A 24,964-nucleotide genomic window follows, 5' to 3' on the forward strand; every position below is an offset into this window, starting at 1 on the left:
ACAACTGGTCTATCACACCAGTTATAATACATTAAAAGTGCTTTTGTCACTGTTTGTAGTATTGCTGCAGTAATGCTCAGTCACCACACCAGTCACAATGCAGCACAGTGCATAATACAAATCCACTATAATATGCTTTCTATATTAAAAAGTATATTATATATGGATTACACCCCTATATAGTGCACTGCACACCTATACCAAATAGCAGCCCTTAAAATAACTTTTGTGGATCTTAACAGAGCGATTTGTGTCACTGACGATCTGTCCCTGGTGCACACAGCAAACCTCTCCCTACACTGACAAAAGAGTGTACACCTATACCAAATAGCAGCCCTTAAAATGACTTTTGTGGACCTTAACAGAGCAATTTGTGTCACTGACGATCTGTACCTGGTGCACACAGCATACCTGTCCCTACACTGAAAAGAGACTGTACACCTATACCAAATACCAGCCCTGAAAAGGACTTTTGTGGATCTTAACAGAGCTATTTGATGGCAATCTGTCCCTGGTGCACTCGCCAACCTCTCCCTACGCTGACAAAAAGTAGAATGTGAAATGGCCGCCAGCTCTGATCTATTTATAAGGTAGGGGGCATGTCCATGTGCTGAAATGTTTCAATTGGCTGTCCTGTTCCACCTGACAGCTGTGTCATGGGTCAAAGTAATGTAAACTAATATGGCCGCTGCGAACAACGCCATGTGTTCGCAAAATTGGCGGGCTGCGAACAAGCAAAATTAGCCGTGAACTGACCGCCGGTCAACCGCAAGGCCATCCATAGTAGAGGGTGGAACCAAGAAATGGAACTGGGAGGTGGGTAGAGAGTGGAACCAAGCAATGGTGCTCGGAGGTGGGTAGAGGGTGGAACCAAGCAATGGTGCTCGGAGGTGGGTAGAGGGTGGAACCAAGGAATAGTGCTCAGAGGTGGAACCAAGGAATGGTGCTCTGAGGTGGGTAGGGGGGTTGAACCAAGGAATGGTGCTTGGAGGTAGGTAGGGGGTGGAACCAAGAAATGGTACCGGGAGGTGGGTAGAGGTGGAATCAAGGAATGGTACTGGGAGGTGAGTAGAGAGTGAAACCAAGGAATGGTGCTCAGAGGTGGGTAGAGGGTGGAACCAAGGAATGGTGCTCGGAGGTGGAAGTGGAGGTGCTCGGAGGTGGAACCATGTAATGGTGCTCGGAGGTGGGTAGGGGGGTTGAACCAAGGAATGGTGCTTGGAGGTAGGTAGGGGGTGGAACCAAGGATGCACAGAGGTGGGTAGAGGCAGAGAAAGGGGGAGTTCCTGCACCTATTCTCTGAGAAAACAAGCCCTGATAATGAGCCACCTATTTTCTTGTTATGGCCTTCATGAGCTTAGCCATATGAGTTGTCATATACACCAAACTGTTAATCCAAGCATGCAGCCTGCCTGGCCAGGAAAGAGGGGGACAAGCGTGTGATGGTATTAGGCAGTAATATACTCCCCCCCCCTTGGTGGGAGTGGAGATGGCCCCATCTATAAAGATATACAGTATATATATACACACACAGCACAAGGCCGTGTTCACACTACGAGAAGTTTCTCGGGGCTGCAGTACCTCTGAGCTCCACAAGGTGGTGAACTCACTTGTACCCAGACAGGAAGTCTCAATAGAAGACAGGAAGTGATGTCAGGTATTAATAGGAAGTTCCGGGTGAGAGGTGAGTAAGGAGGAAGTAGAGAGGAGACGTTGCTGGAAGAAGCAGCAGAGGAGGTAATAAGATCTTATTTTCTATTTACACCCAATAACCCCCCCGCCCCCCTCCGTCATGTCCGTCCTCTACCTCCATAGTTACTGTGATGTCTTTTATTTCCAGCAGATGATGATACACACATATATAGTGTGGAAATGTAGAATAACCCCTTCAGGGTCAAAACATTCCTCCTCTTACATATATATTTTTATCCTTACTGGTCTAGACAGAAACCTGTATAGATCGAGTGACAGAACGAATGAGGATGAAGAAGGACCGGAGTCACATGACTGAGAAGATACTAAACCTCACCCTGGAGATCATTTACCTGCTGACCGGAGAGGTGAGGAGGATTCTGGGAGGTCACATGACATCACTCTTATCTCTATTAATAAAACACAGACCTGACCGGAGAGGTGAGGAGGATTCTGGGATTCTAACATGATATTCCTATTGGTTCTCCAAAACAGAGATTTCTTCTTCTGAAGTCAGGTGATCATATGACCATCACAGTGCCTCCATATGACTCCCTAAAACCTGAGAGACACAACATGCAGAAGATTCTAGAAGTCACCAAGAAGATGATGGAGCTGCTGACAGGAGAGGTGAGCGGTGCTGGGAATTCTGGGACATTATCCAGTAACAAACAAGGGATGTGTCTGGATGGTGACTGTATCATTGTGTGTGTCAGGTTCCTATAAGGTGTCAGGATGTCACTGTCTATTTCTCCATGGAGGAGTGGGAGTATTTAGAAGGACACAAGGATCTCTACAACGATGTCGTGATGGAGAATCAGCCGCCCCTCACATCACCGGGTAAGAGGAGACTTTATTGTAAAGGAGAGAGCAGTACGGAGGGTCCACCTAGATCCCCCATCATCTGATAAACACATAGAAACAATGTATTCAGTCAGTGTGTGTCAGGGCTGGGCTCCTGCTACTTAAAGAGCAGCTCTTTTCTTTCAGAGTTCAGAATTTGCTTAGCTGTACCAGCCGCTTGTTACCACAGTGACTCACCTGGTTACCATTATCTGCCTCATTAGTCCCATTTTGCTAATTAAGTAGCTTAGCTCATTTCCTCCTTGCCCTTGCGTGGTCTATGCTCTCCAGTGTGTTCCTGTGTATGACTTGCCGTGGCTGACTTCTCTTCCGATACCTGTTCCTGATTTGTTTCGCCTAACTATGCTGACTTATGGTTTCCTGATCCTTGCTCCTCTGATTACCTGTTCTGGTATCCAAACCCCGGCTTCTGTTTTTGACTACGTTCCTGAACTGTTATTTTTGCTATTTAATTAAAGGTGTGATTTTAACTGCACTTTCTGTTGAAGCACTCAATACCACTGCAGCCTCGTGCCTCCCCAATTACCATTGAGGCTTTGATGGGAGACCTCTGCAGCCTGCCCATGTGACCCATGAAACCACTCCATTGACCATGGCTGTAAGGGCTTTTCACCATGAGATATTTCAAATTCCTAGTCATTTCCTTACCTCAATACCCAGTTGTCATTGGTTATCGTTGGTTACAGAGGCCGAATCCCTCTTTTAATTGCCGTAATGCTGAGGTTTTGTCATGGTCCCCACAATGCACTAATACATCTTTTTAGAAAGTGATTAAGATCATGTGCACGTCTTCAGTCTATTGGCAGAAGAGTACCATGAATTCTGTGATATCTTTGACAAAGGTCAGGCCTCATGAGTGCACAGTTGACCTTCAACCCCAGTGCCATTCCTCCTCGTGGCCGGGTTTACCCTCTGTCTGTCTCAGAGGAGAAGGCAATGGAGAAATATGTTGCGATTTAACTATCCCAGGGGTTCACCCGCAAATCCTCTTCTCCTTCCAGTGCCGACTTTTTCTTTGTGGGAAAAAAAAAAAAGAGTGGCGAACTGAGTCTCTGTATCAATTATAGGGGTCTCATTCGCATTACTGTTAAAAATACCTATCCGATCCCATTGATAACGGAATTATTTGACTGCCTCAAGGGAACAACGGTCTTCACTAAGTTCGATTTGCAAGGGACATACAATCTTGTGAGGATTAATGAGGGCCGCGAATGGAAATTTAATACTAGGACCGGACACTATGAATGCCTCGTAATGCCGTTTTGGTCTCTGCAACGCTCCTGCAGTTTTTCAGGACTTTGTTAACGATGTCCTCTGAGATATGCTACCATAATGTGTGGTGGTTTACCCGGATGATATTCTTATATATTCTAAATCCCTAGAGAACCTCCACACAGATGTCTCTCCCGTGTGCTACAGAGGTTGGGAGAAAGCAACCTCTATTGCAAGTTGGAAAAATGCGAGTTCCATGAACAGGTTCAATTTTTGGGTTATGTCATTTGTGCTGCCAGGTTATCGATGGACCCAGAGAAGCCATCTGCAGTCTTAAAGTGGCTTCGGCCCATAGGTCTACATGCTCTACAACATTTTCTTGGCTTTGCCAATTATTATCAGGAATTTATGAGTAATTTCTCTTTTCTGGTCAAACCCCTTCATTGATACTGTATGACCAGAAAAGAGGGCAACCCACAGAATTGGTCCCCGGAATCCATTAAAGCCTTTGAATCCCTCAAGGCCACTTTTGCTGCAGTTCCAGTGCTGGAACATCCTAATCCCATGTTACCCGTCATTCTTGAAGTTGATGCATCTGAGACTGGAGTAGGCGCTTCCTGTCTCAACCTCCTACCCCTGAGAGTTCTATCCATCCTTGTGGCTACTTTTCTAAAAAATCGTCTCTAGCAGAATGAAATTCTGAAACTGGGGATAGAGAATTATTAGCCATAATTTTAACTCTTAAAGAAGGGAGGCATCTCATCAAGGGTACTACTGTGCTGGTCCTCATTTTGACTGACCATAAGAATCTTTCATTCTTGTCTGAGGCTAGACGTTTATCTTCTGGGAGGGCTCAGTGGGACCTTTTTCTGTCAAGCTTCAATTACATAGTCTTATTCTTACCTGATACAAAGAATAGAAGAGCAGATGCCTTATTGCCGCAGTTTTCCTCCTCTTCCAAAATGCCCAAAAAAATGCCAGCTACAAAAACACCCAGGTGTGTTTTTGCAGCTGGCGTTTTTTTGGGGAATTTTTTTGGGGTCTTTGGAGGGAGGCAAAACATCTGAACTTCTGTATAGGGTTATATACACACACACTTATATGTATTTATACACATACCCACATATAGGTGTGATAGGAGCGGAGACATATTGGTGTTCATTATTTCATTAGCGCAAGCATAGGTTTCTGCTACTATATATATATATATATATATATATGTGTATGTGTGTGTATGTATATATATATATATATACAGACATGGGTGTATGTATATATACCCCTACACAGAAGTTCAGATGTCATGCCTGACTCCAAACATGTCCTCAAAAAAGCCCTATAAACGCCTGCAGCAAAAAGCTGGGAGACAGGCGAGAAGCCATATCGCTGTTCTGTAAGTGACCTAAGAGAAACGATCTTTTCTCTATAGCGGTCACCCTGATATGGAAGGGTTTTGTCACCCTGCCATAGCAGTCAGAGTCAGTTAACCCTACACTACACTACGGTTCCTTTACACTTAAAACTTTCCCTACAGAAACTAGATCATTAAAACTAACTATAGTGGAAAATAGCACCCTAACTACACTAGATATCACTTTCCTCACACTAATAATTGCTAAATGACACTTTGTAGCAGAAGTAACAGAACTGCTTCCAGTCTCTTCCATGTCCCTGTATTACAATGCTAGGAATTTGGCGGGGGCTATCTTATATACTGGGGGGCGTATTCACTAATGATTGGCCTATGGACCCCCTAGTCACTCCAATCACATTCCTAGCATTCTCCTGCCCCCTCAATTGGCTTTTACTGATGGTTCTGGTCCAATCACAGGCTTTTAAAGCCCATTTCCTGTACCATTGCATTTTGGTCGGTTCTGGTTGCCGAATTCTTTTTCAGCAAAAAGTTCGGAATTCGGCCGAATCTCGAACAGCCAATGTTCGGGTAGAACCGATGGTCGACCCGAACCGTTCGATCATCCCTACTCATGAAACCAGCTTTGTAGCCGCTTGTCCTGTGTGTGCTCAGAATAAAACACCATGACACCTTCCAGTGGGCCTCCTTCAACCCATACGCAGTGAAGAGAGGCCTTGGATCCACTTGTCTATTGATTTTATTATGGATTTATGCAACTCCCATAGCAACACAGTTATTCTTATGGTGGTTGTCCGTTTTTCAAAATGTCACATTGCATTCCGCTAAAGAAGTTGCCTGTGTCCAAGGAACTGGCATCCATTTTCACTGGAGAGTTCTTTCAGTTACATGGGTTACCTAAAGTTATCATCTCAGACAGGGGTAGCCAGTTGGTGTCCAAGTTTTGGGGAGCCTTTTGTGCACAGTTGGGAGTTCCGCTTTCCTTCTCCTCTGCATATCACCCACAGTCCAATGGGGCCGCAGAATGGGCCGACCAAGCCTTGAAGCAGTTCTTACGTTGCTATATTTCTGACCACCATAACAACTGGTGGGACCTGTTACCTTGGGTGGAGTTTGCTCACAATAGCACCATCAATTCTACCATCACCATCATGCTGACACTTACCCGCACCCTCCTACTAAGTTGGGGGAGAGGGTAAGGTTTACCCAGTGGCCTACACTTTAGATCTTCCTTCCAACGTGCGTATTTACAACGTATTCCATGTTTCCTTACGTGTTATTGCTATACCACCTCAGTACTACGCCCTCGCCCGCTGAAGGTGGACAACCATGTGGAATATGAGATACAATCTATCATTAACTCCCGTAGGTTTAGTGGACACATACGCTATCTAGTTCACAGAGGGGTTACGGTCCATGGGAACGTTCTTGGGTCTAATCCTCGGATGTAAATGCTCCTGCCCTGTTCCAGGCTTTCCATATACATTTTCCCCTCAAGTCTTGTGCTCCCCCAAGGGGGAGGGATTGTTGGGGAAAAGGCTACTGTCAGGGCTGGGCTCCTGATAGTTAGAGAACTGGTCTTTTCTTTCAGGGTTCAGAAAATGCTTAGCTGTCTTGTAACTACCAGCCGCTTGTTACCACAATGACTCACCTGGTTACCATTTCCTGCCTCATTAGTCCAGCCTACAGCCAGCCCCTTTTTTGCTTTTGAAGCAGCTGAGCTCATTTCCTCCTTGCCCTTGCTTGGTCTATGATCAGTGTGTTCCTGTGTGTTACTTGCCTGGGCTGACTTCTCTTCCTATTCCTGATTTTTGCTTCAGACTATGCTGCCTTCTGGTTTCTTGACCCCGGCTCCTCTGATTACCTGCTCTGGCATCCAAATCCCGGCTTCTGTTTTTGACTACATTCCTAAACTGTTATTTTTTTTTTCTATTTCATTAAAGGTGTGATTTTTTTTTTTTCCTTTTTTAACTGTACTTTCTGTCTTCGCCTGGTTTATGGTCCCCGACAGTGTGTGTGTGTTTCCTACAGATGCATTCAGTAATGGGAACCTACCAGAGAGATGTCCCCATCCTCTGTATTCCCGGGATTCCACACAGGAAGGTCACACCATCCCTCACCATCATCAGGTAGATGAGGAACAATCACTGATAGTATCATTAGGATCTGCAAATTATCTACATTGTTACAATTAAAATTATTTTTTTTATATATTCAGAGTGGAAACCTGAGAGATTCTGAAGTTGAGATAAAAGATGAAATAAAAGAGGAGGATGATGAGGATGGGGTCATAGAGGAAGTACACAAAGATCTGTACCAGGACAGCATGGTGGAGTCATCCAGCTACAGAAACCCACCAGAGAGATGTCCCCGTCCTCTGTATTCCCGGGATTCCACACAGGAAGGTCACACCATCCCTCACCATCATCAGGTAGATTTCTGACAATTATTGGTAGTTATGGTTTATAAGCAATCGTGTTTTTTTACAATGAATAATTTATTATATTTTTCAGAATGAAAACTCCAAGGATAATATTGTTGTAAAAGAAGAGTATAAAGAGGAGGATGAGGAGTATCGAGTGATGGAGGAGTTTTCAGGAGGACACAAGAATATGATGGAGCCACCTAATACCAGAAACCCACCAGAGAGATGTCCCCGTCCTCTGTATTCCGGGGATTCCACACAGGAAGATCACACCATCAAGGTTGGTGGGATGGAGTTTCTAGAACATGGACTAGTGGAGGGGATGTGTGTGTTTTTTATGTAAGCTTATATCTTCCAGATGATATTCTCTCTCATTTTCTTGGTTTAGAGCGGAGATTCAATCGATATAGAATTTGAGGTTAAAGCAGAAAAAGAAGAGATGTATGTGAGAGATGATCAGCAGTCTATGGAGGAGGATGGAATAACAGGGACATTTATAGAGGAGGACACTCCTACAGAGATCAGCACAGGTGGGTCATTAACATTAAATCCATTCCTCCACCCATACTGCTCACTGATTGGTCCAGAGTAGGTTGGGGACTGTGTGATATCAGCTTGTAATACCCTGGTCACTTTCCTGAGCTGTGTTCCCCGTCCTGTATTCCTGTATTTCTCTCGGATAATCTTCCTTCTCTGTGCTGCAGACACAATTTATGTCTCTAGACTGGATTTATGGAGATTCTGGGGTTCAGCTGGCAGTAAAATGTTGATTTTCACCATAGACGTTGCTCAGCCTAGACCCCTGGGCTATGAACCTTGGGTCTTCTGCCCCATGCCCAGGTCTAGTAAGATCTCTGACAGAACAATTCTCCCAGGGTTACTTGCTCTGTTATTTGCTGGCTTAGCCGGGTGGAGGGATATGTCTGTATAGTCTCACACCCAAGTCACCGAGTGCAGTCTCAGGAGATGGGAGGCAGTGGTGTGGGACCTCTGCAACTGATTACTGAACACAAATATTATGAGTCCTGACCCCTGCACTATATACTCTATGTTGTACATTACATACTCCTGACCCCTGCACTATATACTCTATGTTGTACATTACATACTCCTGACCCCTGCACTATATACTCATTTGTACATTACATACTCCTGCCCCCTGCACTATATACAGTCAGGTCCATAAATATTGGAACATCGACACAATTCTAATCTTTTTGGTTCTATACACCACCACATTGGATTTGAAATGAAACAATATGTGCTTTAACTGCAGACTTTCAGCTTTAATTTGAGGGTATTTACACCCAAATCAGGTGAAAGGTGTAGGAATTACAACAGTTTGTACATGTGCCTCACACTTTTTAAGGGACCAAAAGTAATGGGACAATTGGCTGCTCAGATGTTCCATGGCCAGGTGTGTGTTATTTCCTCATCATCCCATTTACAAGGAGCAGATAAAAGGTCATTTCAAGTGTGCTATTTGCATTTGGAATCTGTTCCTTTCAATTCTCAATATGAGATCCAAAGAGCTGTCACTATCAGTGAGGCAAGCCATCATTAGGCTGAAAAAACAAAACGAACCCATCAGAGAGATAGCAAAAACATTAGATGTGGCCAAATCACCTGTTTGGAACATCCTTAAAAAGAAAGAACTCACCGGTGAGCTCAGCTACACCGAAAGACCCAGAAGACCACGGAAAACAATTGTGGTGGATGACCGAAGAATTCTTTCCCTGGTGAAGAAAACACCCTTCACAACAGTTGGCCAGATCAAGAACGCTCTCCAGGAGGTAGGTGTATGTGTGTAAAAGTCAACAATCAAGAGAAGACTTCACCAGAGTGAATACAGAGGGTTCACCACAAGATGTAAACCATTGATGAGCCTCAAAAACAGGAAGGCCAGATTAGAGTTTGCCAAACAACATCTAAAAAAGCCTTCACAGTTCTGGAACAACATCCTATGGACAGATGAGACCAATGGACAGATGAGACTAAGATCAACTTGTACCGGAGTGATGGGTAGAGAAGAGTATGGAGAAGGAAAGGAACTATGTCCCAATATTTATGGACCAGACTATACTCTATGTTGTACATTACATAATCCTGACCCCTGCACTATATACTCTATGTTGTACATTACATACTCCTGACCCCTGCACTATATACTCTATGTGGTACATTAATGACTTCTGCTCTCTTCCCTCTACCCACTGCTATATATACATATAATATGGATTTTTTTTTGTTACACCCATTTCCTACCAGCTGGACATTTTATATCTGATGATTTGATTTACATGTTGATAATAATGTGATAACATCCTCCAACTTTGGAACCTTAAACAGAAAGTGATAATGAGGGAGGAGTCAGTAACCCAATGATGGTGGTCTTCAGGATCAGTCCAGTCTTCATCTTGGTTGTTGTCCCCCCCATCCCCACTCTTTGACCTCTGGTGGGGCTCAGCCCCGCTGTTATTCATGACTAAATTATTGATTGAATAAGGAAGTGCAGGACTTCTTGTTTTGGGAAGATGGCAATGAGTGATAGAGGGGGAGGGGGACACTCGTCCTATAATCCCCTCATCACTGTCTCTCCTATAAAAGACAGTTCTCGTTGTTTCCTCACTCTCTGACTAAGGTCCATGAATAAATAAATGAACTGGTAGGAGATCAGAGGACCCATTAATAGTTATCTATGTGCGGCGATCGCATGTAATATCGGAGCGCACTGCTCCTTCATTACATGCGATCGGATGTGCAGTGCGAATTCAGCCATACACTTTGTATGGCTAAATTCGCACTGCACCTGCACAAAAGTCGCACATGACCCTTTTTTTTAGCCGCATCAGGATCGGATCGCACAGTGGTTCACACTTGTGCGATCCGAACCTGTGCAAACTGTCGGATCGCACTGCGATATGCGATCAAACTGGGGGTGTCGTTAACATTTTATTGACACCCCCTGCATATCGCATATGGCAGTGTGAACTGCCAGATGTGCGTTTGCAATGCGGGAACAGGCTGTGAATTCGCAGCCTTCCCGCATTGCACAAGTGTGATCCGGCACTGAGGGGGGAATTGTAAGATCCTCAGAGACAAAGCTGGCTGATGTGGGCGGAGTCCTGGTTTAGGGGAACCAATCTGCTGATGTCTAGTAATAATCTTTGTATTTCTATTTTAGTAGATGGACGGGAGATGAGGAAAACCTCAGAGGATTGTCTCACTTTGTCTCCAGACTGTAAAGTAGAAGATGAGGACATCACACAGTATAGTCCAGGAGAAAATCCGGCTACCGCAAATGTCCATCCGGCACCACACAGTGTAGATGGACGATCGTATTCCTCTTATCCTGAGGAACCTCAGACTGTGAGGGACAGTGCCGGACCATCGTATTCCTCTTATCCTGAGGAACCTCAGACTGTGAGGGACAGTGCTGTCCTTACAACAGATAAGAGGTTCTCTTGTGCTGAGTGTGGGAAGAGTTTCCATTTCAAAGGCAATCTTAATGAGCATAAAAGATCTCACACAGTTGAGAAGCCATATTCCTGTCCTGAGTGCGGGAAAAGTTTTTCAAAGAAGTCTGTTCTTTCCACACATCAGAGATCTCACAGCGGGGAAAAGCCGTATTCCTGTTCTGAGTGCGAGAAGAGTTTCAGTTTGAAAGGCTATCTTAATGTGCATAAAAGATCTCACACAGGGGAGAAGCCGTATTCCTGTCCTGAGTGCGGGAAATGTTTTGCACAGAAGTCCAATCTTTCCACACATCAGAGATCGCACACTGGTGAGAAGCCGTATTCCTGTCCTGAGTGCGGGAAATGTTTTTCATGCAAATCCGCTCTTTCCACGCATCAGAAATTTCACACGGGTGAGAAGCCGTATTCCTGTCCTGAGTGCGGTAAATGTTTTTCATGCAAGTCCGCTCTTTCCACACATAAGAAATTTCACATGGGGGAGAAGCCGTATTCCTGTCCTGAGTGCGGGAAATGTTTTTTAAAGAAGTCCCATCTTTACAGACATCAGAGATTTCACAGCGGGGAAAAGCCGTATTCCTGTCCTGAGTGCGGGAAGAGTTTCCATTTGAAAGGCAATCTTAATGTGCATAAAAGATCTCACACCGGTGAGAAGCTATATTCCTGTCCTGAATGCGGGAAATGTTTTGCACAGAAGTCTTATCTTTCCACACATCAGAGATTTCACACTGGTGAGAAGCCGTATTCCTGTCCTGAGTGCGGGAAATGTTTTTCAAAGAAGTCCGCTCTTTCCACACATCAGAGATTGCACACTGGTGAGAAGCCGTATTCCTGTCCTGAGTGCGGGAAATGTTTTGTATACAAGTCCGCTCTTTCCAGGCATCAGAGATTGCACACTGGTGAGAAGCCGTATTCCTGTCCTGAGTGTGGGAAATGTTTTTCAGAGAAGTCCGCTTTTTCCACACATCAGAGATTGCACACTGGTGAAAAGCCGTATTCCTGTCTTGAATGCGGGAAATGTTTTTCATGCAAGTCCACTCTTTCCACACATCAGAAATTTCACACGGGGGAGAAGCCGTATTCCTGTCCTGAGTGCTGGAAAAGTTTTTCAAAGAAGTCTGTTCTTTCCACACATCAGAGATCTCACAGCGGGGAAAAGCCGTATTCCTGTTCTGAGTGCGAGAAGAGTTTCAGTTTGAAAGGCTATCTTAATGTGCATAAAAGATCTCACACGGGGGAGAAGCCGTATTCCTGTCCTGAGTGCGGGAAATGTTTTGCACAGAAGTCCAATCTTTCCACACATCAGAGATTGCACACTGGTGAGAAGCCATATTCCTGTCCTGAGTGCGGGAAATGTTTTTCACAGATGTCCGCTCTTTCTACACATCAGAGTTTGCACACTGGTGAGAAGCTGTTTTCTTGTCCTGAGTGTGGGAAATGTTTTTCAAATAAGTCCCATCTTTACAGACATCAGAGTTTTCACAGCGGAGAAAAGCCGTATTCCTGTTCTGAGTGCGGGAAATGTTTTTCACAGAAGTCCAATCTTTACAGACATCAGAGATTGCACACAGGGAGAAGCCATATTCCTGTCCTGAGTGAGGGAAATGTTCCTCACTGAAGTTCTGTCTTCCTGTACATCAGGGGTCCCACACAACCCTGGAGGTGTATTAGTGCCTTGAGTGCGGGAAATGTCTTCTATATTAATGTTGGTGGACATGTGGGGAAGAAGCACACCCTGATATACACCTCAGATATACTCCATGGCTGATCTTCATCATGTAAGAAACACTTCATAAGGAGATCAAAGATCACCAGACACATGGATGAAGTGTTGGCCATTGATAGCAGGAGAAAAATAAAAATGGAGTCCTTACTTTCATTGGCTGAGTACAATTTGTGCGGGAAGATTTCACAAACACTTACAGATCTGGTTGTTATAAATGTGTTGATGAAATGTGACCCGCATTCCCCCAGTCATGGTGAACTGGGATTTCCTATAATGGTCAGTTCCATCTAGTGGCCATAATGTGCTTTCCTGACAGATGTCCATGGCAGCATACGTTTGGGTAGCCCCGCCCTCGTTCCTCCCCTATAAGACCCCACCCCATAAATGTTCAGGATAAGCCAATGGCTGCGTTCCTTTTTTGTTCTCCTCACTTATAGGACCATTTTTGTATGAAGTTTTCCTACCTATTGGAAGTATTGGTGGGCGGGTCTGGTGTTGGGCAACTGTGTGGGATGTCAGGAGCTTCCTTTGGTATCAGGAAGTCTTCCAGGATGTCCCGAATGGTCATTGAGTCCCCAGCTATCAGCAGGGTTGTGTTACGGCACACATATGTAGAGTGGGCCCTGCCATCGGCGGCCATTTGCATTGGCTGGGAGCCCAGCTGTTAGCGGGTGGCCATTAAGTGTTAGACACGTGAAATTCGTTTCGGTGCGAATACAAATTCCGACAAATTTTTGGTTATTCCTAGATTCCGATTGTATCCAAATGAAATTATAATGAATTTGTTGAAATCTGTTAAAATTTGTTTTGTTTATTCATTTTCTAACGAATTCCAACTTTTCAGAACAATTCGAATTTGTATGTGAAAAAAAAACGATCGACCGATACAAATTCTGTGTGAAGAAATAGCTGGTTGTTAAGCAGCAAGCCGGCCGCCCGCATCCTTACCAACCATGACCCATCAGCTGTCAGCGGGCTTCCCCACTGACAGATGTAAGGAAAGAAAAGAATGCCGGCATTGTCCGGCAATAGAAAAAAAAACCAGTGTGCTCCCCCTCCCCCCAGTCCATACCAGGCCCTTCGGGGGCCAAAATTAAAGAAAAAAAACCAGCATGGGTTCTACCCTAAAACCAATACCAGACCCTTTTATCCCGGCATGCAGCCCGGCAGGTCAGGAAAGTGGGAGGGACGAGTCAGGGCCCCCTCTCCTTAACAATACCAGGCCACATGTCCTCAAGATAGGTGGGTGGGTGCTTTGGGGAAGCTCTGTCCCCCCCCACCCTAAAGCACCTCGTCCCCATGTTGATGGAGACAAGGGCCTCTTCCCCACAACCGTGGCCTGTGGTTGTGGGGGTCTGCAGGCAGGGGACTTGTCATAATCTGAAAGCCCCTTTTACCAAGGGGGCCCCCAGATACCACCCCATGTGAATGAGCATCGGGAACATTTTACCCGTACCTATTCACCAAAAAAGTGTCAAAAAGTAATAAAAACACACACAATTCTTAAAATCCCTTATTAAAAAATGACTGCAGGCTCCTCCTCAATTTGACATTTCTTACATAGGTAAGGGGCGGTAAGTATATCCAAGAGATATACTTAACCTACAGGTAGGCTGAAACCTACATTATTAAAGATAAGAGTACACTAACTATGAGTCATAAACAAGATGGGCTTTGATCATATACCTAGGTGACCCCTATAGAGAGAGACACCCACATATTATGGGAGTATAAACTCCATCCGGTGTATACCAACCTGCTATCCTCATAAGGTGATTATCCTTCCTCCTTTCTGTATGAATAGATATAGAATAGAGAATTCAATTACTCCTCACACTACTACACATAAATATTTTATCTTGTACCTAGGATCATCAGGACAGATACCTATATATATATACAACACATTTTGGTCCAATTTCCCCCCTGTGTCCGCCCCAGGTCTGGCTAGTTTGTTGGGGGTTGGAAGGAAGGCCGTGTGCTATTAAATCATGTTTGTATTTATTATGATGTTCATAAAAACAGATTATGTCCTATTTTTATGAAACACTAATATCGAGTCTGTTTATTTTAAGAGAAAACTGTCTGTACATCTTCATGGTCCGGAAGAAGCCTTGTGCGAAACGCGTAGACCCGTGAACAGAGGAAATATTTATACCTACACGAACCTTTATGATATATACCAACTTATCCTTATATATATGTATGATGTACCTGAGTGAAATTAGTAGGAGACATTGATCTCGTGTGTACGGGCTGAGCTCAGTTTTGTCATTTTATTGAGATTTGGTTTTAGATAAATCAATAAATGTTATTTTAGGATAAATCCATGTAGTTGTTATCTGTCTCATGCTGTGCCCTTAAAGTCCACACATATGACAGTGGTTCCTTGTGAACATCTGTAGTTTCCTATTTTTTTGGATAAGAGAAGGGATTTAGTAGGATACTCCAAATAACTATTCACAGGTGAGGACAACTCTCTCAATAGAACTGTATCCCAGATCATCTGCAGGACCATGAAGCACCTGTATGGGATGAACAAGCCCCTTTGTAGCTGAAGGAACTCAGTGAACCTTGCCTCTTCAATACACTAGCCAGTGTCTCCTTTAGCTTGCACCAAGTAACTGACTTCTAACACCCAGAGGAAGATCTAACAGCACAAGTCCCAAGGATACCCTGTGGGGGGTTTATACTCACAAGGCTCCTGGAGCCCACACACCAGCCTTCCTCAGTAGTACCAGACAGGATCCGCAGACATCCTCCCTCAGTCAGCCCTTGTAAGGACCAATGGGTTACAACTTTAATGTTTTAGGCCCTCAGGTCGCCCACCCAAGGCCGCATGGCAGCCTCTTCAAGGGAGAGGCAGCAGCCCCCTCCCCACCTAGACCTCTCTCCCTAGAGGTAGACTGGACTGGACTACGAGCCCATGTGCTCTTCAGATATAAACGCAGGTACCCAGCAGGCCTTGGGGCACATCTCCTTCTAATTGGCCAGGGCTGTACAGACATCCATGCTCTCATCTGCCAGGTTTCCACCCACTGTCCAATATACTCCATGGCTATTGGATCAGTATGAATCATCAATACAACAAGAGCTGTGTGCCTGTTAGGCAGAGAAACAAAAAACTATATCCACTCATTCTAGCACCTACCTAGGAGGGCTCTACATCTGTATGGCAGGGTCTGTTTGATTATTCACCTGCTGGGATGGTGCTCCGATGTGAGAAGTTGCAGTGTCCGTATTCCTTTAGCAGTAATTAACCCCTTAGGGTTTTTTCTCACCTAGCAAACATAACTTTTACACTGTCTTTTTTGACAGCTTAGTAGACTTTAGCAGCCGTAGTTTGAATTGTTATTTATTTATTTTTTTTAATTCATAACTAGAGTAGCAATTATATATGGTATAATATTTTTTTTCCTAACAATGGGGAGTTCTCCCTTGCACCGTCTCTGTTTATCATGGATTTATTTCTTACTGCGACAGGTCCTTGTGCCGCTGCAGCCTAATCCCTCTATGCTGTGGCTGCTCTATGCAAGTCATAGCTGGAGGGGGGCTCTTCTGCAGGCCTCATAAAGCTGGTGTATGGGAAGCTAACTAATGGACACTTTCTATTAAGCCTCTCCAGATCTGCATGTATTATTTACACCGTAGACTGGGCCTTTGGTGCTTTACAGGCAAAACCTTGTATAAATTTCCTGCTTTGTTCAGACATCCAGGGAGGAAGATGACCCCTACCAACAGGTTGCCACAGGTAGTCAAGACACTCTAAAGGAGTCTGTTACAACTTTCCCTGTGAAAGGAGCTCAACTCTGACCATGGCAAGCTTTTCCCTTGTAGGACCAGTCAACTGACCAATTTAATCCTCTTCAAACAATTCCTAATAGGAAGATGAGGATGGTCTATAAGCAGGTTTCTGAACCTCACTTCCTGCAGAGATAACTGCAATGCAAGAATTTTTAGCACTTCCAAAGGAGTGCGTTGCCTTTTTTCCCTATGATGTTTAAGCTAGAAGCTCATGCTAGAAGAGTGGTGCAAATTGAACAGAAGGACAGAGCAGCAGAATGTCTTAGTGGTCATCACCTTGCAGCACTGGGTTGTTCAGTTCAAACCCCTACCAGAACTTCTACCTGTACTGCAGGATGTCAGATTAGGCACTTGTGAAGAGGAAGAGATTTTCCAGCATACCGAGTCACCTATTTGGTTGACGTGGCCTTCATGAGCTTAGCCATATACTTTGTACATGGAGTTGCCATTGGGGGATGCTGTGTTCTTCAGGGGTATACTCATTAATGATGATTAGGTGGGTCCTGGGGGGTTTAGGGTCTTCTGGTGGTAACTTTATGTATTGAACTTGTCCCGAAGGGGTATATCTGTCTGCAGTTGTAGCCTGTGTACCTGCCTTAACCCCTGCCTCTCTTCCAATGCATTGAAAGTTGGGGTGAAGAATATTGATTCTATCCTAAAGAATAATTCTACAAGTTGGACAATCTTGTCTGCTTCATTTGATAGCAATGAGCTGCATTTAGTCCGGCCTCCTGCTTTAGATTAAATGTCTGCCGAATGAAAGAAAACTGCAGTTCTAGAGTCAGTGTCTAACTCCAAAGAGGTTTGCTCCTGCAGTTCCGACTCGGAGTCCAGAAAGCACTGAAGAGAGAAAGAAAATCCTTGTATCCAAAAAGGCATTTAAGTTTTATTAGTTTTTCATAGAAAGAATAACAAACAAGCATTATAGGTTCAGCAAACAATTAACAGGTGCATGGCCATACAATGATAAAGATTTTGTGTTCAAGGGAAAAAATATAAACCAAAACGGGAACACTCGGGCATCCCTTGCCTGAAACTTGCATCATCAAACGTAATTAGGTGAGAGCCTGATCACGCCTGGTTCTGCCCCCTGAAGAGACGCACTTTAACACACCATGATAATAAACAACAGGTGTACAGTAGGCAGGTGGAAAGATACCCTCCCACTTGGAGGACAAAAGTAAAATGAAAAAGCAGTAAAGCTAAAAGCAGAGCGGGTGAAAAAAGGGGAAAAGTAGAGGAAAAGGGAAGAGGGGCCAAGGCGAGGCTGCCGGGGCAGAACCTCAAAGAATTGCCAAAAGGCACAATATGATCAGCCGGGTTCTTACAGATAGGCGTCAGTGCCAGAGAAATTTACACATGGTCTCCACAGAGTCCTAGTGGTTTCTTCAGTATTTTTAATGGTGACCGTCAGATGCTCCATTCGTTGGATTTCATGAATTTTAGAAAACCACAGGGAATGCATGGGAGGTTGAGTCTGCCGCCACATGGGAGGTTGAGTCTTCCGCACGAGCACCTCGTCAAATGCAATAAACAAAGTGCAGGGTCCTCTCTCACCTCGACCGAAGTCAGCTGCCTGACGACCGACGCGATTTCGTCCCAAAAGCCCTTAAGTAGGGGACAAGCCCAAAAGATGTGTATCATCGTTCCCCTTTCGGCGCCTCATCTCCAGCAACAATCCGGGGTCCCGGCATCCATCTTATGAAGCACAGATGGAACTCTGTACCATCTTGTCAGGATCTTATATCCCACTTCTTGGTATTTATTCGCCATGGAGGCCTTGTGAAAGTTTCAGTATTAATTACAGTATTAGGAAGCAGAGGGGTAATATAAGGATGCTGAATTTCAAAAGAGCCAATTTCCCAAAACTGCGCTCGCTGCTAGAAAATATCAATTGGGATAGAACCCTGGGAACAAAGAACACGGAGGAAAAATGGGAGTGCTTCAAGAACATACTTAACAAGGGGATTGACCAGTGCATTCCAAAGGGAAATAAATTTAAAAGAGCAAAACTAAAGCCTGGGTGGCTAAACTCCAACATAAAAATGTATATTAGTGCTAAAGAAAAGGCCTTCAAAAAATACAAGACTGAGGGGTCATTGGCAGCATTTAAGCATTACGAGTGTAATAAGAAATGTAAAGATGAAATCAGGGCGGCTAAAATAGAACACGAGAGACATATAGCGGAGGAGAGTAAAAAGAACCCCAAGAAGTTCTTTAAGTATATAAACAGTAAGAAAGCGAGGCCAGAACACATTGGCCCCATAAAAGATGACAAAGGAAATATGGCCACTGAGGACAGAGAAAAGGCGGAAGTGTTAAATAATTTCTTCTCTTCACAAAAGAATCGGGGGGCTACACGAACCTAGCTTGTAAGGCCGAACTAAACAACACACCTCAGGAAATACCGCCATGGCTAACAGAAGATAGACTTAAAACTATACTAGAGAAACTTAACATAAATAAATCACCGGGACCGGATGGCTTGCACCCGAGGGTTCTTAAAGAGCTCAGCCAGGTGATTGCCAGACCATTATTCTTGATCTTTAAGGATAGTTTACAGACGGGTATGGTGCCAGCTGATTGGAAAAAAGCCAACGTGGTACCAATATTTAAAAAGGGTCCGAGATGTATCCCGGGTAACTATAGGCCAGTCAGCCTAACATCTGTAGTCTGCAAGATTTTGGAGGGGATGTTAAGGGACCACATACAAGACTTTAGTAATGAAAACGGTATTATTAGTAGTAATCAGCATGGATTCATGAAAAATCGTTCTTGCCAAACCAATCTATTAACCTTCTACGATGAAGTGAGCTGCCAACTAGATAAAGGAAAGCCTGTGGATGTGGTGTATCTGGACTTTGCAAAGGCCTTTGACACCGTTCCCCACAAACGCTTACTGTACAAACTAAGGAAGGTAGGTATGGACCCCAAGGTGAGTACCTGGATAGAGAACTGGCTCCAGGGGAGAGTCCAGAGGATGATGATTAATGGGGAGTACTCGGATTGGGCGGGTGTGGAAAGTGGGGTCCCCCAGGGTTCTGTCCTGGGACCAATCCTGTTTAATTTATTCATAAATGATCTAGAGGAGGGGATATCTAGTACAATCTCAGTATTTGCGGATGATACTAAACTAAGCTTGCCAATATCTTCTATGCAGGATGTGGAAACCTTACAAGCGGACCTGAACAAAATAACGGGGTGGGCAACTACATGGCAGATGAGGTTTAATGTTGAAAAATGTAAAGTAATGCACTTGGGGGCCAGAAACCAGAAAGCAAGCTACTCACTAGGGGGGAACCTCTGGGTAAGTCTAGGATGGAAAAAGACTTGGGGGTACTGGTAGACAACAGGCTTGGCAGTGGCATGCAATGCCAAGCCGCTGCAAGCAAAGCCAACAGAATACTGGGATGTATAAAAAAGGGGATTCACTCCAGAAATAAAGAGATTATTCTCCCGCTCTACAAGACTCTGGTCCGGCCACATCTGGAGTATGCTGTCCAGTTCTGGGCACCGGTCCTCAGGAAGGATGTGCTGGAATTGGAAAGAGTCCAGAGAAGGGCAACAAAAATAATAAGGGGAATGGGGGACATCAGCTATGAGGAAAGACTACAAGCACTGAACCTATTCTCTCTGGAGAAGAGACGATTGAGGGGGGATATGATATCAATGTACAAATACTGTACTGGCGACCCTAGCATAAGGAACAAACTATTCATAGAAAGGACATACAATAAGACACGTGGCCACTCACTAAAACTAAAGGAAAGGCAGTTTAACCTTAAAATGCGTAAGGGGTTCTTCACTGTAAGAGCGGTAAGGATGTGGAATTCTCTTCCACAAGCAGTCGTATCAGCAGGGAGCATTAATAGTTTCAAAAAACTATTAAATGGGCACCTTAGAGACCTCAACATACAGGGGTATACAATGTACGGTTAAAAGCAAACACACACACACATCATAGGTTGAACTGGATAGACTGATGTCTTTTTTCAACCTCACTAACTATGTAACTATGTAACCTCGCGTTCGAGACTCATCCACTGCTTGGCCTCCGCGTGACAGTGCCAATCGAGGATCCGCACCAGATGGGACGCCCTAAATTACCGTAGGGGGTCCGGCAACCCCACCCCCCTTGATCTTAGGAAGAGAGAGTGTCAAAAGCTTGTTCCTCTGAGAGCTAGAGGCCCACACAAAAAATCCAAATGCTTTCCTGACCTGCTGGAAGAAAGAGAAGAATTCCGATTGGAAGAGCCTGGATTACAAAGTAAACGAGGCAGGAAATTTATCTTGAGTGCATTACATCGACCAAACCAGGAGAGTGTCAATGACTGCCAAGCACGAAGGTCTGCCTTAATTACCCCTAGCAATGGCGGGAAATTGAACCTGAAGAGGTCGAGGGAATCCGCTGTAACATGCACCCCTAGATATATAAGGGAGCTAGACACCCACTGTAGAGGAAAGGAAGTCCGTAACGTACCTGCCGGCCGCATCTGGGACTGAGATGTTGAGAGCCGCAGACTTTGCAAGGTTGATTTTGTAGTTAGAGAGGCGACCATAATGGTGCAGGGCCTGGAGTATGGCAGGCAATGATGAGGTCGGATTGGAAATGAAGAAGATTAGATCATCCGCATAGGTGGCAACTTTATTATGACTCCCGTCTCTCTGCAGCCCCGTTATGTCTTGATTAGCACGGATCGAACACAAAAAAGGCTCCAAGGACACAAAAAAGGCTCCAAGGTGAGGGCAAAGATGAGGGCTGACAACGTACACCCCTGTCGAGTGCCGTTGGAACTAGGGAAAAAATCGGACCGCCTCACCGCGGAGGACGGAGAAGAATATAGGGCCAGAATCCAATGAATCATCTGAGGTCCAAGACCAATATGCGACAGGGTGGCCCGGATAAAGTCCCAGGCCACCCTGTCGAAAGCCTTCTCCGCATCTGTGAACAATAGCACCAGTGGCAGGCGGGAGGTCCGGGCGGCAGAGATTAAATCGATCACCCGTGTTGTATTGTCTCTAGCCTCCCGGGATGGAATAAAGCCTACCTGATCGTAGTGGACTAATTGGGGGATAAGGGGCAGGAATCGATTGGCCAGTACCTTGGCAAAACTTTAAGATCGGTATTAAGGAGGGCAATAGGACAATAACTCCCGCAAGCCATTGGGTCCTTGCCATCAGATCGATATATGCCCTCAGGGCCCGGGGGCATCGCAGTACCGTCACGGAGCGCATTGAAAAAGGAGAGTAAGGGTTGGCCAAGACGGGCAGCAAATGTCTTATAATAAGGCAGTGTAAGCTCGTCGGGGCCAGGAGCCTTATGAGGCTTCGCCGGAGCCAACGCCGCCGCCAATTCCTCCTTCGTAATTTCACCCTCAAGGGCAAGGTTCTGTGCCCGCGTAAGGGAGGGCATACCAGAAGACCGGATGTATTCCTCCGCCCCACCTTGACCATCTGATCCAAGGGATGGTGAATTGGGAGAGGGAAGATTGTATAGGGCCCAGTAATACGAAAAAAATTCCCCTGCAATGGTGGACGAAGAATGGACCTTCTGACCACCTGATGTTTAAATTTGTGAGATGAAGGTGCACTTTCTCGGACCCCGAAGGGCACGAGCCAGCATTGTCCCCGGCCTGTCTGAGATTCATAGAAATGTCATCTGGCCCAAGCCATGCCCCCCATCACTTTCTGGAAGAGTATGTTGTTCAATTCCTCCCTAGCTCAAGTCAGGGGGGCAGATGTTCGGACGCAAGGGAATGCTTGTGTTTCATGCTCAGCTCCTCAATACAGGTGAGCAATGCCTCAATCACCCCCTCCCTCTCCCTCTTCCGTCACGATCCGGCTCTAAATAGAGCCCCCCCGTATCACACATTTGTGAGCCTCCCAAACAATCGGGGGTGAAAGAGATATGTCTGAATTTTTGGTAAAATAGTTAGATAGAACCTCGTCCAGTTCATTCCATATATCAGGGAGCTGCAGAAATGACTCATTAAGATGCCAAGTGAGCGGCCTACCGGGTCTAGAGTCCCAGTTGATCAGGATGTGTATGGGAGCATGATCTGAAAATTTGGGTGGAGGTGACCAAGGGGAGATCATTTTGGGGGACCAGGAAGAAGTTGATCCTTGTGTAAACATTATGCATCGCAGAATAATAGGTGTAGTCTCGCTCTCCTGGGTCCATCACGCGCCAGGGGTCCACAAGGTCGAGGAGGGAAAATTCCTTTTTCAGCCTGCGTAATAACGCATATGCCAGGTGAGAGGACCCGCGGGAAGTATCAAGGAGTGGTTCAGGGGCAAAGTTAAAGTCCCCGCCCATGACAAGGAATCCCTCACGAAAGCCCAGCACAGCTGGAGTCAAACGCTGCAAAAAAGACAAGTGGTCAGTATTAGGCAAGTACACATTTAACAAAGTGACGGTCAATTGGCCCACCTTCCCCTTCACCAAAAGATATCTGCCGAGGGGGTCAGCCTGCGCAGCTATGAAAGACCAGGGTATACATTTAGAAATGACTATACTCACCCCTTTCAATTTTGAAATTGGAGAAGGAGCATGATACACCCAGGGGAAATCCCGATTATAGAGCCTGGGAATAGAGTCTAGGCAAAAACAGGTCTCCTGTAGAAACGCAAAGTGAGAGTGGCTGCGGCGTAAATCGGATAGCAACCGGGCGCGTTTCTCCGTAGTGGACAGCCCCTCACATTCAGTGAGGTCAATTTATAACCTACGGGTCCCTGGTGCTCACGGGGAGGCATGACAGCCAAAGCAACCCCGCCCCGGCCCAGGGGAAAGGGAAGGAAATGGAAGAGAAAGAGGAAGAAATCAAAAAGGGGACAAAAAAAAGAATGGGCGGGGGAAAAAGAAGAGGAGAAGGAGCAAGAGAGAAAAAGGAGGGGGGAGGCACAGCAAGAAGAAAAAGAAAAGGGGAGGAAGATGGTAGGGAACAGAAGAGTGGCAAGAGACTACCAGGCCAGGACCCAGGAGCTGGGAAAGTAAGAGATAAAAGGACTCAGGAAGAAAAAGAGAATGTGAAAGAGAAGAAGACCACCGACAAACAAAAACAATATGTCGGGATAATATCTAAATTTGGTCAAAATAAACCAGGCGCTACCTGAGGAAATGGAGTTTGACTCTGTGAGAGTGACAGGAGGCATGTCCCGCGGTCTCCAGCCACAAAACTAACATCCCACAGACTGGAACCTCGAGGTACTAAGCCACCATGAACTAGTAGGCGAATATATGAAATAGCAACAAATGCCAGCAAAAGACATGAAACATACTAAAGACAATAACTACATTTGCCACTACCGCCCACCCCCAACCCCCCTGCCCCACAGCAACCCTTCAAGAGAACCATGGGGACAAAAAACACACACACACATCCAAGAAGAGGGAAGAGTGACATTATTAACCACTTAAGCCCCGGAGGATTTTCCTGCTAAACGACCAGGGGGTATTTTGCGATTCGGCACTGCGTGACTTTAACGGACAATTGCGCGGTCGTGCGACACTGTACCTAAACGAATTTGACGTCCTTTTTTTCCCACAAACAGAGCTTTCTTTTGGTGGTATTTGATCACCCGTGCGATTTTTACTTTTTGCGCTATAAACAAAAAAAGAGCGTACATTTTGCAAAAATAACAATATTTTTCACATTTTTTTATATAAATTCCCCCAAAAAAAATGTAAAAATCAAAATTTTTTAACATTTTCGGCCAATGCTACCTATGTTTGGTAAAAAAAATCGCAAAAAGCGTATTTTGATTGGTTTGCGCAAAAGTTATCGCGTTTACTAACAAAGGGAAAAGATTTTTGTCATTTTTGTTGTTTTTTTTTTATCGTGTAATGGCGGCGATCTGCGATTTTTTTTGCGGTACTGCGACATTAGGGCGGACAGATCGGACCCTTGACTGACATTTTTGACACTTTTGGGGTTACCAGTGACATTTCTACAGTAATCAGTGCTATATATATGCACTGTTACTGTAAAAATACACTGGTAGTGAAGGGGTTAACTTTATTTGGGAGGGAGGGGCTGTGTGTGTCCCTAGGGGCGTGCTTTCTACTGTGATTGGCTGTGGCTTGAGCTGTAAGGACACTGATCAACGGATCTACATACTAGATCCATGTGATCAGTGTCTTTACAGCGAGGAGAATGACAGGTGGCTTGTTTACACAAGCTGCCTGACATTCTCCCTCTCCCCCGCCGATCGCCGAGTGACCGGCAGACACGCCTGTGAGGGGCTGACTGCCGCAGTAAATATACTGTGAGCAGTGGGCAAGCGGTTAAGCTCATGTGAATAAAAGTAAATAATTAATATTGATTAAATAACATATGCTAAAAAATGTTTTTAAAGGTATATAAGTGACATTGTGAACAACTATGTGATGCACAAAA

General features: G+C 45.1%; 3 protein-coding genes across 3 annotated transcripts in view; 2 read left to right on the forward strand and 1 right to left on the reverse strand.

The window, feature by feature from the left end:
* LOC309550274 (uncharacterized protein) overlaps positions 1-24,964 on the reverse strand; it is a gene marked incomplete at both ends in the record, with an annotated part of 1,476,097 nt that overhangs the window by 804,300 nt on the left and 646,833 nt on the right.
* The window catches only part of LOC309549916 (uncharacterized protein), a gene marked incomplete at its 3' end in the record, with an annotated part of 179,893 nt that overhangs the window by 134,703 nt on the left and 20,226 nt on the right, over positions 1-24,964 (forward strand). The window lies entirely within an intron of this gene.
* Positions 1,977-14,809, forward strand: LOC309549923 (uncharacterized protein; the record flags this gene model as incomplete). The annotated part of the gene is made up of 8 exons (XM_082250410.1): positions 1,977-2,060; positions 2,188-2,322; positions 2,409-2,532; positions 7,172-7,269; positions 7,359-7,571; positions 7,654-7,792; positions 11,017-12,357; positions 14,790-14,809. 8 exons carry the CDS (start codon positions 1,977-1,979, stop codon positions 14,807-14,809), a joined length of 2,154 nt encoding a protein of 717 aa, XP_082106536.1.

This window comes from Pelophylax lessonae (genome assembly GCF_965119305.1).
Source record: "Pelophylax lessonae genome assembly, chromosome: 3".
NCBI classification, from domain to species: Eukaryota; Metazoa; Chordata; class Amphibia; order Anura; family Ranidae; genus Pelophylax; species Pelophylax lessonae.